This window comes from Poecilia reticulata, chromosome 20 (assembly GCF_904066995.2).
Source record: "Poecilia reticulata chromosome 20, P_reticulata-male-v2, whole genome shotgun sequence".
NCBI lineage: Eukaryota > Metazoa > Chordata > Actinopteri > Cyprinodontiformes > Poeciliidae > Poecilia > Poecilia reticulata.
This window is the reverse complement of record NC_088849.1, coordinates 25,284,802-25,303,623: the sequence shown is the minus strand read 5'-3', so window position 1 is coordinate 25,303,623 and position 18,822 is coordinate 25,284,802. Positions and strand designations below refer to the sequence as shown.

At 36.2% G+C, this 18,822-nt stretch overlaps 1 protein-coding gene across 24 annotated transcripts in view; it reads left to right on the top strand.

Moving 5' to 3' along the window:
- The window catches only part of LOC103457040 (NACHT, LRR and PYD domains-containing protein 14-like), an 86,223-nt gene that overhangs the window by 11,887 nt on the left and 55,514 nt on the right, over nt 1-18,822 (top strand). For 9 of the 24 annotated variants that reach the window (XM_081601792.1, XM_081601786.1, XM_081601782.1 and 6 more), the window contains 5 exons: nt 1,602-1,784; nt 3,286-3,456; nt 4,857-5,027; nt 6,437-6,607; nt 7,830-8,000. The exons of 1 other annotated variant lie outside the window; for it this stretch is intronic. In XM_081601792.1, coding sequence (XP_081457918.1) covers nt 1,602-1,784; nt 3,286-3,456; nt 4,857-5,027; nt 6,437-6,607; nt 7,830-8,000 — 867 coding nt within the window. 14 more of the 24 variants (XM_081601789.1, XM_081601788.1, XM_081601787.1 and 11 more) reach the window with 11 other exon arrangements.

The following is an 18,822-nucleotide window of genomic DNA, read 5'->3' as shown; positions in this document are numbered from 1 at the left end:
GCGAAGTATTATTGGAGATATTGAGACCATTAAGAATATACTTAAGAATGTTAATGCTATTACTAGGTTTTCACTGGGTAAATGGTTATATATAATCCAAAAATACAAATTAGAGAAACAATTATGTTTGATCCAGTGGCCAGCCTACAATAAATATTTTATTCAGGACCCACAATTTAAACAATGGCTAGAAAGAGACTTAACAGCATTATGCGTAGTCCTTAAAGATGGGCACTTTAAAAGTTTCCATGAACTACAGCAAGAGTTTGCTCAAGATCATTTTAGATACTTACAATTAAGGGACTTTTATAACAAAAGAAATAAAACAAAAAATAGACCCAAATGAAAATGGGATTGTCAAAATCCTGATAGAGACCTATAAGGGTAAAAAACATAGAATAGTGTCTTTACTCTATAAATATTTGTTAGAAAATAGAGGCACTAATACATTGAATATTAAAACAAAATGGGGGAAGGAATTTGGTATTCAGCTAACTGAAGATGGCTGGCTGAATATTTGGAAGACTCAAATTACAACATCCTCTTCCAGAGTTTGGAGAGAACATTGTTGGAAAAATATAATTAGATTTTTTAGAACACCCCAAATTACTAGTAAAATCAAATCTAGAGACCAACCAAGTTGGAGAGATTGTGGAGCTCTTAATGTTAATCACACGCATATTTTCTGGCTTTGCCCTAGAATTACACAGTTCTGGAACAAAATACACAATAAGATTGTAACATTTTGGGTTACTCAATACCCATGTCTGGCCTGGTCTTATATCTTGGTTATTTGGACAATGCTGTACTTAATTATGATTGTTATTTGTTAAAAATTCTGTTGGTGGCAGCCAAAAAGGTCATAACCAGGAAGTGGTGCAAACCTGAACCTCCTACCACAAAGGAATGGATACAGACTGTGAACTCATTATTTGAGATGGAGATTCTAACATATAGACTGAGGACACAGGAACAGCAATGCATGGACAAATGGGAAAAATGGACAAACTTCACATCGAGACAGGACTAATTTTGGATGGTAATGGTCCCCTTGTGTTTTTGTTTTTTATGTTACAAAAATGAGTCCCCCCTGATGTGATTTTTGTTTTTATTCTGTATTTTTTGTTTCTTATATTTTCTATTCTCTTTATTGATTTATAATTTCTATTGTTTGATCTTTTTTCTTGATTGTGTTCTAATAACATTAACAAAAATAAAAATAAAGTTATTAAAAAAATTAAAAAAATGAAAATCCTGTTTTAAAGTCATGTGATGAAGAGCTTCTGATCCAGATTGTTGCTGCAGCAGTCAGAGCTCAGCATGAAGAAACAGGGAGGTTTGCTAACAGGCAGCCAAGATGGCCGCCGCTAAAACCTTCAGTTGTTCTGAGAACATGAAGCCTGAACTATTTGAATCTGTTGCTCAGCTTCTCTATTAAATGGATCTTTGAACAGAACCAGAACCAGGATGTTAGTTATGAAATGATCAAACTCAGTAAATTGATGTGAAGACCAGATGTTCATCAGATGATATCAATGTTATCATGTGTTTATATAGATAATCTGGTTTAATTAGAACTGACTTTATTTCTTTAATCACAGACTTGGTGGCTGTAAACTCAGAGAGGCTGAATGTGAAGTTGTGGCTTCAGCTCTGAAGTCCAACCAACATCTGACTGAACTGGAAATAAGTCATATCAACATAGATGACACCATTACGGACTCTGGACTGAATCATGTGTGTGAGATCCTGCAGAGTTCAGTCAGTAAAGTGAAAAGTCTGAGGTTTGTTTTCTCTATTTATCCTATAAAATATTTCATTGATGCTTTAATATTTATTTATCTTCACATTTTTTCTGTTTCCTTTAAAAACAATCTGCTCTGAAAATGTCAGAATATAATTTCTAAAACATTTTACCTTGTGTAGGCTGCACAGTGGCGCAGTTGGTAGAGCTGTTGCCTTGCAGCAAGAAGGTTCTGGGTTCGATTCCCGGTCTTTCTGCATGGAGTTTGCATGTTCTCCCTGTGCATGCGTGGGTTTTCTCTGGGTTCTCTGGTTTCCTCCCACAGTCCAAAAACATGACTGTCAGGTTAATTGGCCTCACCAAATTGCCCCTAGGTATGAGTGTGTGTGTGCATGGTTGTGTGTCCTGTGTGTCTCTGTGTTGCCCTGCGACAGACTGGCGACCTGTCCAGGGTGACCCCGGAACCGGCTGGCAGCAGCAGCCGGTTCCTCCAGCTCAGCTTTGTCCTGAAGCTGTGGTTCTGTTGGACCGGGTCAGAGAAGAACCGTCTCTTCAGTCTGTCAGTCGGTTGGAGCCTCAGAGACGCTTCATCAGGTCACTGATCAGAAACTTTAGAGCTGATTCAGAGTTAATCCATCGTGTTTCTGATGATCAATAATGATCAGATGTGATCAGTGGTAAAGGAGGCCTGTGTCTCACTGCAGCAAACATCTGGTCCTCGTCTCCAGCTGTCCTCTGTCTCTGCTGTCCATCCTCTGCTGGGATGTCAGCAGGTAGATGGACCACAACGTCTGCTTGTTGGTGATTGGCTGAGCTGTTGTCATGGCAACATGCAGGTAGCCAGAAGGCAGCATAGCAGCTTCTAGACCAGGACTCTTCAAATCCAGGCCTCCAGGTTTGGTGTCCTGCAGCCTTTAGATGTTTCTGCTTCAACACCTGAATGAAGTGATGAATTGTCCCTCAGGACGCAGTCAGGTTCTCCAGAGTCCTGCTGAACTTTGACCTCATGATGGGACTCAGGGGTTTGAAGGTTGCAGGACGACGGTCATCAAGGCCTTGAGGTGAAGATCCCTGATCTGGACCGAACCAGAATAAGTTCTCCAAGTATTTACTGTCCCCATAGTTCAGTAAATACTTTGACTTTAGAACAAAGAACTGAGAACCTGATCACCAGCAGAGCAGCGCCACCTGGTGGATCAACAGAGTCATAGGTTTCTACCAGATACCTGAGATAAACCAACCTTCACTTTGATTCTGATAGGAAACTATGTTAATATTTAAAAGTCCATTTTAATTCCCGACCAGAACCACTGAAGGCCCGACTGAAATATTCTAACAACACGTCATAATAACATGTTCTGGTTCTGCTGGTTTGGACTCTATAAACCAGTTTTACTGGATCAGATATTAAACATCAGTTCATCATGTTTCTTTTACATTCAGTGAAATTAATTTTCTACATTTTTATTATTAATTTGTTCATATTTCAGTTTTAACCTGCATCCTGTTGCTTCAGCTCACATCTTTTATTCTTTATTCAGATTGAGGGACTGCAGTTTGTCAGAGATCAGCTGTTCTTCTCTGGCCTCAGCTCTGAAGTCCAACCAACATCTGACTGAACTGGACCTGAGTGGAAACGACCTGAAAGATTCTGGAGTGAAGGAGCTCTGTGGTTTACTACAGGATCCTGAATGCAGAATACAACGATTAATGTAAGAAACCATGTTTTATTGTGGATCTGATGTTTGTGGTGTGAAAGTTGTGTTGCCACTAAACTGCAGACAGATGCTGATATTCTACTGATCCACTCTGAGGATCTTCATGGTAAAGTCTGCTTTCTTCTTCTATGGTTTGGTCCAGTTAAAGTTTCTGTGTTTTATAAAAGCACCAGCAGTTCCTCCTCCCACCATCACATCCAACCAATCACAGCCTTCATTTCACAGACACCAACCACACCTGCAGAGAGAAGGTCAAAGGTCAGATTGGAGACTAAAGGCTGATAAAACTCTGATATTAGGATCATTAAATGTCTTAATATTTACAAACAATCAGATATAAAATCTGATAAAATGTCTTTATGTCCAAGACAGACTGAGGCTGAATTCACTAAATAATGATGTTCATCCACATCTCTGACCTTCTGATCATAAATGATCAATAAACCATCATTGATAAAACCACAAACTTTATTAACCTGTAAAGATGAACAGATGTAGAAACATCAGGAATCAGTTTGACATTTAAAATGAATCTGAACTGAAATATTAGAGCTCAGTCCAACAGAAACAGTTACATTTTAATACAGCAGCATCAATTTAAGTCAATTATCTGAAAATATGTAAATATTTTCCAAGATGTGAATAAATGTGAGGTAAACAAAGTATTCCCTCCTTTCCTTGGTTGTTTCTAATCTACAGATTTATCACATGAATAATAAACACAAACAGCTTCTCTTTAAATCAGTTCAGTGTGGAATGAAAATTGTTTCAAAATACCTGAGAGTGTAAAAATATTTGCTCCTCTCTAAAACTTTAATGTAAATCCTCTAAGCATTTTGTATTCATAATTTCTGCATATTTGTGTTTGCATTTGACCAGATAGTTACAACTATCCAATGTTAGATATTTTTACACTCAGGTATTTTGATTCTATTTTCACTCCATAGTTCAGTTTCCACTCGTGTGTTCATGTGTTTATGAATGAGTGAAGTGTAATTATTGCAGCTGTTGATCCTCCAGATGATGAATCACTCAGTTCCTCTCAATAGCAGGTTACTGTCACTGTGGAAATGAGCTGCTTCATTAAATCACTGCAGCTTCATTAGCTGCTCTAATGTCACAATTTATTTCTTAAAGTCCATTTTAATTCCCGACCAGAACCACTGAAGGCCCGACTGAAATATTCTACCAACACGTCATAATAACATGTTCTGGTTCTGCTGGTTTGGACTCTATAAACCAGTTTTACTGGATCAGATATTAAACATCAGTTCATCATGTTTCTTTTACATTCAGTCAAATAAATTTTCTACATTTTTATTATTAATTTGTTCATATTTCAGTTTTAACCTGCATCCTGTTGCTTCAGCTCACATCTTTTATTCTTTATTCAGATTGATGAGCTGCAGTTTGTCAGAGATCAGCTGTTCTTCTCTGGCCTCAGCTCTGAAGTCCAACCAACATCTGACTGAACTGAACCTGAGTGGAAACGACCTGAAAGATTCTGGAGTGAAGGAGCTCTGTGGTTTACTACAGGATCCTGAATGCAGAATACAACGATTAATGTAAGAAACCATGTTTTATTGTGGATCTGATGTTTGTGATGTGAAAGTTGTGTTGCCACTAAACTGCAGACAGATGCTGATATTCTACTGATCCACTCTGAGGATCTTCATGGTAAAGTCTGCTTTCTTCTTCTATGGTTTGGTCCAGTTAAAGTTTCTGTGTTTTATAAAAGCACCAGCAGTTCCTCCTCCCACCATCACATCCAACCAATCACAGCGTTCATTTCACAGACACCAACCACACCTGCAGAGAGAAGGTCAAAGGTCAGATTGTAGACTAGAGGCTGATAAAACTCTGATTGTCAAGTTTTTGGCCTCTTCAAACCGCCTCGGCTTCTGCCCAAACTTGAAAAAGACTTGCTCCCATCAAAGAGACGCAGGAACGACTCATCTCAGTGACATCTTTTTATTTCTCTTTTCTTTAAATTACATTATTTTACAATGCAAGACCACCATAATTTTATTTGAGTGGTCAGAGTAGACAGAGTGGTCACCAAGCAGGTTGAAAACCTACAAACAAATGAACCAAAATTACTTACAGATTATAGTGAACAAAATAACACATTTCCCAAACAATATTAATTTACCTTTAAGTTATCAGTGAACAAACAAACAAAACAAACTACAATCCAAACATTTCATCAACTAGGTCCTCTGAATGCAGGCTAAATGATTTAATGTTCATTTCCTACCAGTGGTGTCTCTGTAGGAGCTTGAAGCCGAGTTCTTTGTCTGAAGGGATCTTTCAGAACACAGGTGTGCCGAGTTACTTTATAGGCTCCTGAAGGCCTGAGTGAGAGAGATGGGTGCGCTTGATTTCCTGTGAGGCGCGTGCCAGTTGGGTGGAGATGGTAATACACTCACAAATACATCATTTGCCGTTGTAACTTGACACTGATATTAGGATCATTAAATGTCTTAATATCTACAAACAATCAGATATAAAATCTGATCAAATGTCTTTATGTCCAAGACAGACTGAGGCTGAATTCACTAAATAATGATGTTCATCCACATCTCTGACCTTCTGATCATAAATGATCAATAAACCATCATTGATAAAACCACAAACTTTATAAACCTGTAAAGATGAATAGATGTAGAAACATCAGGAATCAGTTTGACATTTAAAATGAATCTGAACTCAAATATTGGAGCTTTAATTCCCGACCAGAACCACTGAAGGCCCGACTGAAATATTCTACCAACACGTCATAATAACATGTTCTGGTTCTGCTGGTTTGGACTCTATAAACCAGTTTTACTGGATCAGATATTAAACATCAGTTCTTCATGTTTCTTTACATTCAGTGAAATTAATTTTCTACATTTTTATTATTAATTTGTTCATATTTTAGTTTTAACCTGCATCCTGTTGCTTCAGCTCACATCTTTTATTCTTTATTCAGAATGAGGTTCTGCAGGTTGTCAGAGATCAGCTGTTCTTCTCTGGCCTCAGCTCTGAAGTCCAACCAACATCTGACTGAACTGAACCTGAGTGACAACGACCTGAAAGATTCTGGAGTGAAGGAGCTCTGTGGTTTACTACAGGGTCCTGAATGCAGAATACAACGATTACAGTAAGAAACCATGTTTTATTGTGGATCTGATGTTTGTGGTGTGAAAGTTGTGTTGCCACTAAACTGCAGACAGATGCTGATATTCTACTGATCCACTCTGAGGATCTTCATGGTAAAGTCTGCTTTCTTCTTCTATGGTTTGGTCCAGTTAAAGTTTCTGTGTTTTATAAAAGCACCAGCAGTTCCTCCTCCCACCATCACATCCAACCAATCACAGGGTTCATTTCACAGACACCAACCACACCTGCAGAGAGAAGGTCAAAGGTCAGATTGGAGACTAAAGGCTGATAAAACTCTGATATTAGGATCATTAAATGTCTTAATATCTACAAACAATCATATATAAAATCTGATCAAATGTCTTTATGTCCAAGACAGACTGAGGCTGAATTCACTAAATAATGATGTTCATCCACATCTCTGACTTTCTGATCATAAATGATCAATAAACCATCATTGATAAAACCACAAACTTTATTAACCTGTAAAGATGAACAGATGTAGAAACATCAGGAATCGGTTTGACATTTAAAATGAATCTGAACTGAAATATTAGAGCTCAGTCCAACAGAAACTGTTACATTTTAATACAGCAGCATCAATTTAAGTCAATTATCTGAAAATATGTAAATATTTTCCAAGCTGTGAATAAATGTGAGGTAAACAAAGTATTCCCTCCTTTCCTTGGTTGTTTCTAATCTCCAGTGTTTGAGGTGAAGCAGCAGGAATCCTGTGAGTTTGTGACAGATGTAGCAGGAAGTTGTGACGTTGACAGAAGGAGCTGGATGGACGACGGAGGGACAGCTGATAGCAGAGCAGCTTTATTTCTAGACAACTTTAAACAGGACCAAAGGAGACATGAAGCATCACATGATCCAATAATCAACCAATGAACCATCAATAGGAGATAAACATCAATACAACAATTCATTAATAGCTCTAATGTCTCACTTTGGTTCTTAAAGTCCATTTTAATTCCCGACCAGAACCACTGAAGGCCCGACTGAAATATTCTACCAACACGTCATAATAACATGTTCTGGTTCTGCTGGTTTGGACTCTATAAACCAGTTTTACTGGATCAGATATTAAACATCAGTTCATCATGTTTCCTTTACATTCAGTGAAATTAATTTTCTACATTTTTATTATTAATTTGTTCATATTTCAGTTTTAACCTGCATCCTGTTGCTTCAGCTCACATCTTTTATTCTTTATTCAGATTGATGAGCTGCAGTTTGTCAGAGATCAGCTGTTCTTCTCTGGCCTCAGCTCTGAAGTCCAACCAACATCTGACTCAACTGAACCTGAGTTACAACGACCTGAAAGATTCTGGAGTGAAGGAGCTCTGTGGTTTACTACAGGATCCTGAATGCAGAATACAACGATTAAAGTAAGAAACCATGTTTTATTGTGGATCTGATGTTTGTGGTGTTAAAGTTGTGTTGCCACTAAACTGCAGACAGATTTTAGCATATCTGCGTTAACAGTATACTATATTCATAAGTAATTGAAAATAGATTATGATCAACAAGGTCAATGGACTAGTTATCAGAAGTAAAGATATGACTCATTAAGGAGTCGACTAACTAGACGTTTGCTGATGTGAGTGCCTTGTATTCACAGTGAATAATTATATACATATGTACATTACAATATGGGAAAAAAACATTCAAATGGCCATATTAAATGAAGGAATATACACAAAGAAAACAATTAAACTAACAAATCTTAGAAACATAATCAATCAGTTCCATAACTCTAGCAACAAGCCACACCATTGAGTTTATAAACCCCCAGAACTGGGGAGGTTCAACAGGGTGAGGTGAGTTGGTTAGAGTGCTTGGTGCAGTTCCTAGGCTGACAAAAGTCAGATCAGAGTGGGAACGGTTTTCCCAGCTGCAGGAAGTCTCCCACCAGCCTGGTGGGGAAACCAAATCTTTTGACATCACAGGTGAAATCTTTTTAGGGTTTTGGACCTGATTCTTCAGCTAGCCATCACATCTGGCCTGTGTAATAAAGCAGGACCAGTCTCAAATATATACAATCAAAACATTCCAGTGTGCACACAAAAAACAATTGGCACTCATTGCACTATGAATATTCCCAATAATTGTTTTGGTAATCAGTATGTATTTCCAGATAAATAGAAAAATTCAAGGTAACAACACGTCATAATAACATGTTCTGGTTCTGCTGGTTTGGACTCTATAAACCAGTTTTACTGGATCAGATATTAAACATCAGTTCATCATGTTTCTTTTACATTCAGTGAAATTAATTTTCTACATTTTTATTATTAATTTGTTCATATTTCAGTTTTAACCTGCATCCTGTTGCTTCAGCTCACATCTTTTATTCTTTATTCAGATTGATGAGCTGCTGGTTGTCAGAGATCAGCTGTTCTTCTCTGGCCTCAGCTCTGAAGTCCAACCAACATCTGACTGAACTGGACCTGAGTGGAAACGACCTGAAAGATTCAGACGTTCAGCAGCTGAAACATTTTGTAAAGGATGTTCAGTAAGTAAATGTTATCAGTGAGTCCAGCTGCTGTCAGCATGTTGAACTAAACCAGTTCCCATCAAAGCTCCAGTGTTCCCAGTAAAGCTGCAGCTTCTCAGTGGGAGGAGAATGGTTCAGGCTTCCTGATTGGACACAGAGACAGCAATCAGCCAATCAGAGCAGCAGCAGCTTGCTGTGTTCCTGTGTTTGTGTTGGTGTGAAGATGAGTGTTGTTGCTGTGTCCATGTCTCCAGGACGTCCAGCTGGACTCCAGCGTCCAGCCGTCCAGCATGTCTAGAGACAGTGGTCCTCATTCATCAAACTGTGGCAGCAGCAGATCTGATCTCAGATCTGCTTGTTCTCTCAGTTTAACAGGAAACAAGTGATCAGGTTGATGTTGGTCACAGCTCTGAGATCAGTCTGACTGCAGCCTGGAAACCACTGGAAACTCTGCTTTCACAAACCATCATTCATTTAGTCAGCAGCTGCTCTTCCTGCTCCAGTCCAGTCCTCACATGTGGACATGTGTCCTCCTGTCCTCAGTCTCATCCAGATGTGTTCAGGGACAGACAGCCTCCATGTTGCTCAGTCAGCTGATGTCCAGCAGCAGATGTTTGTTCATCAGCAGCAGCAGCAAATCCATCCCTCCAGTGTTGGAGCAGCAGTGAACCTTCAGGCTCTCAGCAGTTTGTTTCCACTGTGGACTTGAGTGGAACCTGCAGAGGAAGCAGACTGGATGCTGAAAGTGTGTGTAGGTGTGTGAGCTTGGAGCTCAGTGTGTTCACTGCAACATGTTAAGATGAGAGCTGAGAGGAAGCTGCTCTGAACACGACTGAAGGCCCTGCTGCTCTTTCTACTGGATGTGCTGCGTCACTGACTGCTGCTGCTGGAGAGAAGCTGGAAACTCACTGATCTGATCTCTGATTCTTTCTTCTCTCTGCAGGATCTGATCTCTGTAAAGTAGAGAATCGTCTCTGTTTCCTGCTGATCCTCAGAAGCTGCAGCAGTTTGAGTCTAAAGAGACTCTGACTGGATCATGATGACCTTTGACCTGAATGGTTTCCATCCTGTTTATTTCCTCCTGTCTGTCATTTTGTATCTGATGTTGTTTTTCTCTTTGGATGGATGAAGATGAAATTGTAACTCGGCTCCATTAATATTTTTGTAACATTGTGATGTTAGAATATAACATTATCAATTTTAAAAGCATCAGTGTAAATATCTTCCTGTTCTGTTGGGTTTCTCTGTTCTAAGTTTGACATAACGGCCTTTAATAGACCGTTGCAGTTTTTAGGGGATTAGAGAAATGGGTCATAAAGAAACTCAGGTTTATAATCAAGTCCAGCCAAATTAGTTATAACATACTTTACTGATGAATTTAATGTAACTTAAAATAATATGTACAATGGAAATTAACTTTAGTTTTGTTATATAATTAAAATAATGCATAATTAAAGCACAATATTTAAAACAAATACTTATTTACATTAATAAACCTTTTGCCTTCATCCAGGTGGCTACAATCTTATAAGCTCCGTTATAATTTATCTTTTGTATTTTTGATTGTCGTTAAGCTGCTTTTACAGACAGTTAAACTATAAATTGTCCCTTCAAAACAAAAGCATCACAACTCAAACGGGAAGTTAACTGTATGTGAAACTAATGAAGGATTTTCTAAGTTATTAGTATAATTATTTGCACATTGTTGTCAACATTTTAACCCCATACTTCCCAGAAACTGCAAATGTTCTTATAATCTGTTGTTCATGTTTGTTCTGTATAAATAAGTTGTGGATCAGAAAAGTGTAACATGAATTAATCTGCTGCCAGATTCACTCGTTATTTATAAGTTTAAAGTTTATTTGAGCAAAGGACAATAATGATTATGATTTATTATTAATGCTTTAGGAATGTATGTTTGAGATAATTACACATTTAAATGAGCCGCTATCATTTTGTTGTAGCAGCATTTTTTTTTATTGACTGATAAAAATTAAATTCCTCATAATCCTCCATCAACATGTTGGTTTGGTGAACGCAGTTTATCTACTGTAGCATCAATGAATCTGATCGATCTCATTGATCTGAAATCTGTTGATGCTCCTGAATTATTTAAACCTGTATAAACATAAAATCACCTCCTGAATCTGGTTTGGTCTTTGTGCAGCTGATGGATCCTGGATGAAAACATGGAGTTTTGTCAAACCGGCTTCATCTCTGATCCTGGATTTCAGAATCCGACTTTAGTGAAACAAAATCTACACAAAAAAACGTCAAACTCTGAAACAAAAACACTTTCATCATAATTTATTTAATAACCGAGGCTCAGTTACACTTCTCAAAATATAAATAAAACTTTCTGTACAAGTTCAGGAAAATGAATAAATTCACAAAGAACCTCAGATAATTCAAACTACAAATTTTTACAGTTCGTCCATAAAAACTGGTTTTTATAAACTGAATGCATAGAGAATGTAAAGCTTTTGTATCACTATTTAAAGTGTAAAAGGACTGGATGGAAGAAATCAGAAGACTAGAATTCGTCTACTGGAGCCGTTGTTAGTAATCAATAAAACAATACAAAAGAACTGCTTTCAATACCATGTATTTTTTAGAAAAAAATTAAAGTGAACAATACAAGACATACTTAGAACCCAAAATAAATACACAGTACTGCGGCAATCCTTCATTAAGTTGTGCACAACTGGTCTCAACTTCCCCGCTGGTCAGTCCAAAGTCTGACCGACACACATTCAGAAGTCCATGGTTGGATTATCCAGATATTCAAGTTGACAATGTCCCAGCGCAAGTTCTTTCAGATAAAGAGATGAATAATGGAGTGTGTGTCTGAGTGGTGAGATGGAGGGGGAACTGATACAGACCAGGATGAAGTGATTCTTAGGGCTCTCCTGGCTCCAGCCAGTTTTCAGAAGCTCGCCATCTTTTACCCTAAAAAGAGGGTCACCTGGCCTGTATTAAAATGAACAGGACCAGTAAATTTCCAGCCTGCTAGTTAACTAGACTTTCTTTTCAGTTATACATAGAGATAAATGCAATAGATCTAATCTGTCACACCAAATAAAGTAATATTTATCTCATTTTCTTAAACATGTGGAATTTAAGACATTAGATCATACAACAATTAGCATTGGCTACCACCAACATGCTAAAACAACATTGTGTCCACTACTCACCAATTCCATTAACAGTAGAGAGCATGGCAGCTTCAGGGCTCCAAACTCACTGGATCTTTTCAGATCTACATGATTTTTATATTGTAAGGTTAAAAAAAGTGCATAACAAACAAAGAGAACTGATTGTTTGGAAACACCAACCTGTAGCTCCTTTGTCTCCAGCTCTCCCCCTCACACCTGACTGGGGAAAGCTGGAGCAAGCCTAAATAATTACATCAGGTGTGTCAATTGGCTGCATGCACTGTGTGACTGACTGTCACTCTAACCAATGGGGCAGCAAGGCGGGACTAAGGGCAGTTTTTTCACCCCGGGTTACACTTTAAACATACAGAAACACAGAGTCAGATTTTATATCTAACAGCAAAATGAAGAGAGGAAACGTCTTAAAATAACAGAAATATTCAGATTTTCACCTCATTACAGAGGAAACAGGACCAGCCATCAGGAAACACCGGAAATAGGAAAAAGAGTCAATTTCAGGGAAAAACCTCAAAATCTCAGATTAGGTTCAGAAATTGAGATTAATCTCATGAATTGTCAAGAGATGAAAAAAACAAAATTCTGAAACTAATATGACTTTGAAAAATTTAATATTTCAGAGATTAATCACAGAATTTCTGAGTTTTTTCTAGAAATGTCCTTTTTGTTGTACAATTTTTCTGATTCGCCGTCAGAAAATTGAAAATTTGACCCTTTTTTACAAAAAACTAGAAATAAGTTACTATTCTGTTTTTGTAGTGTTCAGCTCCTTTAACTGATTCTGCTTACTTTGACTAGACCTCGTGACTCAAGAATGACGCTGCAGATTTTCCAGCATTGCTCCTAAAATTCCTTCCAGTTTCATAACTTTTTAAAAACTCCAGCAGGATGTTGGATTCGTGTCAGAAATGAAACCTTCTGGTTGTGCGTCTGTTTGCAGGACGGCGGGTCCAGATGAGAAGCTAATGTTTGTGTTTCTGCGCCGCTGGCAGCCTGGTCTACGGTGGCCGACGGGTGCAAATGCGCAGCAACAGAGAAAACATGCAAACAAAAATAAATACACGCGCAAAATGAAATGCAGCAAACATAAAAATAGACGCAAACAAAAAAAATACAACAAATGAAATGCAGCATTTTAGTTGCTTTATTTAAAGAAAGTATTTATACAATAACAAAACGTAAAAATCTTTCTACAGAAATGAAAATCATGGCATCAATAAAGATTCTGATAAAGTTTATCTGGTAGAATATAAATGCTATGTTCAGCTGCGCCCCCTGCTGGGCAGAAGATGAAACACACGGTAAAATCTACATTTAGGAAAAAAATCTGATATACAAGTAAAATCATGAGTTTACTTCCAGTTTCCCTCCAAAAAAATAAAATAAATACATTTTTGTATTTGATTTTCCTGCCTTATTATTTTTAATTTGCCATCCATCCATTTTTATTTTTTAGTGTTTGTTGCCTGAATGTCTTCAGATTTGAATTTTCCAGTATGGGGATTGAACCCATGACCTCAGTGTTATTAGTACCTCACTACAACCAGCTGTGCTAACCTGAGCTGCTTGAAGATAATGATGAGTTTCCATAGATTTAAGAACAACTTAACTGATCTTAATGAAGATTTGAGAAATTCTCGTGTTTTTCAAAATCAACATTCATAATAGTTTTCCAGACCCATTTTATTTTGAAGTGTTGATTGTCTTTTTGTTTTGAAATTGTTATTGGTCTGGATTATCTGCTATGGAGAGCCATTTCAGCCAAAATTAAATAAATAAATAAATGGGTGAAATAAATAAAAAATGAGTAAAATAAATCAAAAAATGAAGAAAATGAGTGAAATAAATAAATAATTTGTTAAATAAATAATTTAGCTTTTTCATTAACCCATTTTTTCATTTATTTATTTTTCATATTATCAATTTCTCAATTTCCCTTTTTTCATTAATCTATTTTTCATTTACCCAGTTTTCATTAATCTATTTTTCATTTAACCATTTTTTAATTTAGCTTTTTCATTAACCCCATTTTTCATTTCTTTATTTTTCACATTATCAATTTCCCAATTTCTCTTTTTCATTTATCTATTTTTTATTTATCCCTTCACCCATTTACCCATTTTTCATTAATTTATTTTTCAATTAACCACTTTTCAATTTCCCTTTTTATTAACCCAATTTTTCATTTATTTATTTTCAGATTATCAATTTCTCTATTTCTCTTTTCATTTATCTATTTTTCATTAATCTATTTTTCATTTGTCCATTTTTCATTTATCCCTTTATCTATTTACCCATTTTTCATTAATCTATTTTTTAATTTAAACATTTATTGATTTCCTTTTTCCATTAACCCGATTTTCTATTTCCCAGTTTCATTAATCAATTTCTCATATATCCCTTTTTTATTTACCCAATTTTCTTTTATCTATTTTTCATTCAACATTTGTTTGAAAAATCTTTACTTTTCCTTGTTTTACTTGTATAACTTGCCCACCTTAGTTTGCCTGTTTTTGGTACAATCTTTGCCTCTCTTGGTTAGTATCAAAATAAGATTAATTTATTTCCTTAACAGTTCCTTCTCCTGTTCCCTCAGAAGGGCAGAGTTTAAGAGTGACTAATTACATTTACTTAAATATAGTTGAGTAACTTTTTGAAACTCAAATGAACTTTTAGGAATACTCTTACTATGCTGAACTTTTTACTTTTACTCAAGTCATTTTATTATGAAGCATCACTATTATTTAAACTAATTTTTCATTTTGTCTTTAAAATACCAAAATTTCCTCTGAACTTAATATTTTGGGCCTTCTAATTGTGTAATTTTTTTTAGATAAGAAATAATTGATAACTTGATCAGTTACTCAGTACTGATCAACTTTTTACCAAATGCTTCTTTACTCTTGTTTAATTTCTTATTCAGCTACGATTTACTTTAAGTAAAAACATGTTGAAGTGCTACTGTTATTCCCAGAGGATAAATTGTGGGTCCTCTGTCCACCTCTAAGGAACAGTAACCAAATGTTGAGGCACACGTTGACCAAAAACAGGCAAACTAAGGTGGGCAAGTTATACATACAAAGAAATACTTAAATTAATAGTCATATTTACTTTATATGCATGTGGGCCACACTTGGCACACCTCAGGGATGTAACCAAGAGAGGCAAAGATTGTAGCAGGAGTTCAGCTTTTATCCATTCTCCATTCTGTACCCTCACTAAAGGTCACTGTATTCAGGTTGTCTGTTTACAAAGGTAAAACAAGGCGATCGACTCGAAACCACTCCTACCTTTTTACTGTCTTTAATCAACCTGTTGGGCCATTAATTTGAACACGTTTTGTTGATTTTATCCTTAATAAGATGTATTGGATCAGAGGACGTGCTGGTCTCAACATCCTGGAGACGTTCAGTTTGTCACCTACTGCCGAGATCAACTCAAAACCTCCCGCGATCGTAATTGAGCAGCTCTATTGATTAAATATGACTGTAGTTGGAAAACAAACATCAGCGTTAGTAGCTCACCGTGTAACGCCTGGGCAACCGGAGGATCCTGGACGGAAAGCAGCGGTGCATGTCTGAAAGATGGCCTCCGATGCAGATCTCCAAGGCTCTCCACTCTCATTCTTTCAGCTCGATGCTCCGTAGAGCTGCCTCTGGATATTGCAGTTCACTTACGATGTACAGTAAAGTTGCTCCTTATAGTTGGATCACAGCTGGTAGCTACGAAGGTGTCCCGAACCTTCAATCGTAAGCCAACTTCAGCGGCCGCTTCGTTCAAACTATAAAAACTCCCGACGGTGAAGCTCTGAGTCCATGAGAGCCGCCAACTGAAACACGTTCTGTCTGAGCGGCCACACGAGAACTAAAGTCAGGAGTAATAACACTATTTTCTAATGAAGTTAATGAGCTTCAGCTTATTGATAACCCGTTAGTAGGTCGCCATCTTTCTTGAAGCAAAGTATGGGTGTGACGCTAACCAACCAATTGGGGAAGTTGTAGCCTGATGACGCGCCTCTCCTCATTTGCATTTATTTTTTCCCTAAGTTTTGCGGGGAAATAGAATGTGATAAATAAGAAAATAAGGAAATACTAAATGAATAAGGGGAATTGGAAAATGGGAAAAGTAAAGATTTTTCAAACAAATGTTGAATGAAAAATAGATAAAAGAAAATTGGGTAAATAAAAAAGGGATATATGAGAAATTGATTAATGAAACTGGGAAATAGAAAATCGGGTTAATGGAAAAAGGAAATCAATAAATGTTTAAATTAAAAAATAGATTAATGAAAAATGGGTAAATAGATAAAGGGATAAATGAAAAATGGACAAATGAAAAATAGATTAATGAAAAATAGATAAATGAAAAAGAGAAATAGAGAAATTGATAATCTGAAAAATAAATGAAAAAATTGGGTTAATAAAAAAGGGAAATTGAAAAGTGGTTAATTGAAAAATAAATTAATGAAAAATGGGTAAATGGGTGAAGGGATAAATAAAAAATAGATAAATGAAAAAGAGAAATTGGGAAATTGATAATGTGAAAAATAAAGAAATGAAAAATGGGGTTAATGAAAAAGCTAAATTAAAAAATGGTTAAATGAAAAATAGATTAATGAAAACTGGGTAAATGAAAAATAGATTAATGAAAAAAGGGAAATTGAGAAATTGATAATATGAAAAATAAATAAATGAAAAAATGGGTTAATGAAAAAGCTAAATTATTTATTTAACAAATTATTTATTTATTTCACTCATTTTCTTCATTTTTTGATTTATTTTACTCATTTTTTATTTATTTCACCCATTTATTTATTTATTTAATTTTGGCTGAAATGGGTCTTTGGAAATATTTTAATTTCCGAGGCAAAAGTTTAATGTTTTCAAAGGTATGTCATGTTAGATCTGGTGCAGAGGGATAATTTAAGAAAAAGAAAATGATTCAGCCAAACATGGTGGAGGCAGAATGAGCAACTTTCCTCAAATCTTCAATCTACACAGCAAATCCAGGAGGCCCAGATTAACAGTCAGATTTGATTTCAACACTTTTAAAGTGTCTATATGGGTCCACACCAGAAAGTGTTAATTTAACTCTTTCTGGAGAGTTAGTACCTTAACTCTTATAAAGTGTCAAATATCAAATCTGCTGGAGTTAATCATTTAACACTAATTCAGTGTTAGATCTTAATATTAACTCTCACACAGTATTTTTTTTAACTTCATAAAAGTTATTTGTAATTAATATAAAATAGGTATTTTATTGTTTGAACTTTTAAAAATTCTTTGGAAAATAAACATTTAATAAAGAGGCAATGATTTTCTTAAATGCATTTATTTCAAAACGTGCACCATAATTACAAAACATATAATTATGGAATTATATGTTTTGCACATGGAATAATGTGCATGTTTCACATGTCACTTTCATTCACATATTGCTTCACATATTGCTTTTTAAAAGGTCTAATATATCAGCTGTGCAATACAAAATGCAATGTGCTTAATACATTTTCCTTCAATACAATATGCATGAAATTGTTCAAAGTACAAGGTGGAGAAAGTAAAGCCTGTATCAATGCATGCAGTTCATGTAATATGATAGAGCACATTTTCTTTTAACAGGTAGATTACTGGATATTACAGTACATAACAGACCAACCTGATATTCAGATCCATCATTTCTTATCCAGTTTGTTTCTGTTGATAAGAGTCAGTTCCTCTCTGACTCCACCAGAGAGATGTCCACTCACCAACAGATTGTCTTCAGGTTGTTGTTCTGTTCATGAAGTTTGGCCGGAGACACCAACATGCTCCTCTACTGCATCAGACAGTCTTCAGTCTCTGAGTAGGACAGTCAGTGTCTGTCTCTGGATCATAACAAACAAAAAACATAACAATGAGGAATGGAGCGAAGGAATACATTATTACTACAACTCTAACAACAAGCCCCCATTACAGAATTACAGAAATGTAGAGTTTCAGAGATATTAACACTTAAATAATCATATTCGGAGCTTGAATCTTCCAAGAATCCATGGAGGGATCAGGAGGGGGAGGTTAGGCTGACGACTGGAGATTCATCCTCAACCAGACTGGTTATAATATACACAGAAATGCAATAAAAGGATTAAAACATTCTGCAAAACGTATATAAGACACAACAGCGGGATTAATGGTCTCAACGTGAAAAAGCCTTTTGCATTTTTTCAAAGGAAAAAAATTGATAGAAAGGTTGATAAATCTGACCAATATGCATGTAAACGTTCAACATCATGAAAAAACATAATCCAGATTATTACGGATCTGTTCAAGTTAGCCAATAATTTGACTGAATGTTCACCGGCTCGACTTTTTCCAATGCTTATACTCCGCTAACATTCGGCATGCTAAGCTAAATATGCTAACATTCGGCATGTTAAGCTAAATATGCTAACATTCGGCATGCTAAGCTAAATATGCTAACATTCGGCATGTTAAGCTAAATATGCTAACATTCGGCATGCTAAGCTAAATATGCTAACACCGTGCCATGTGGCGAACG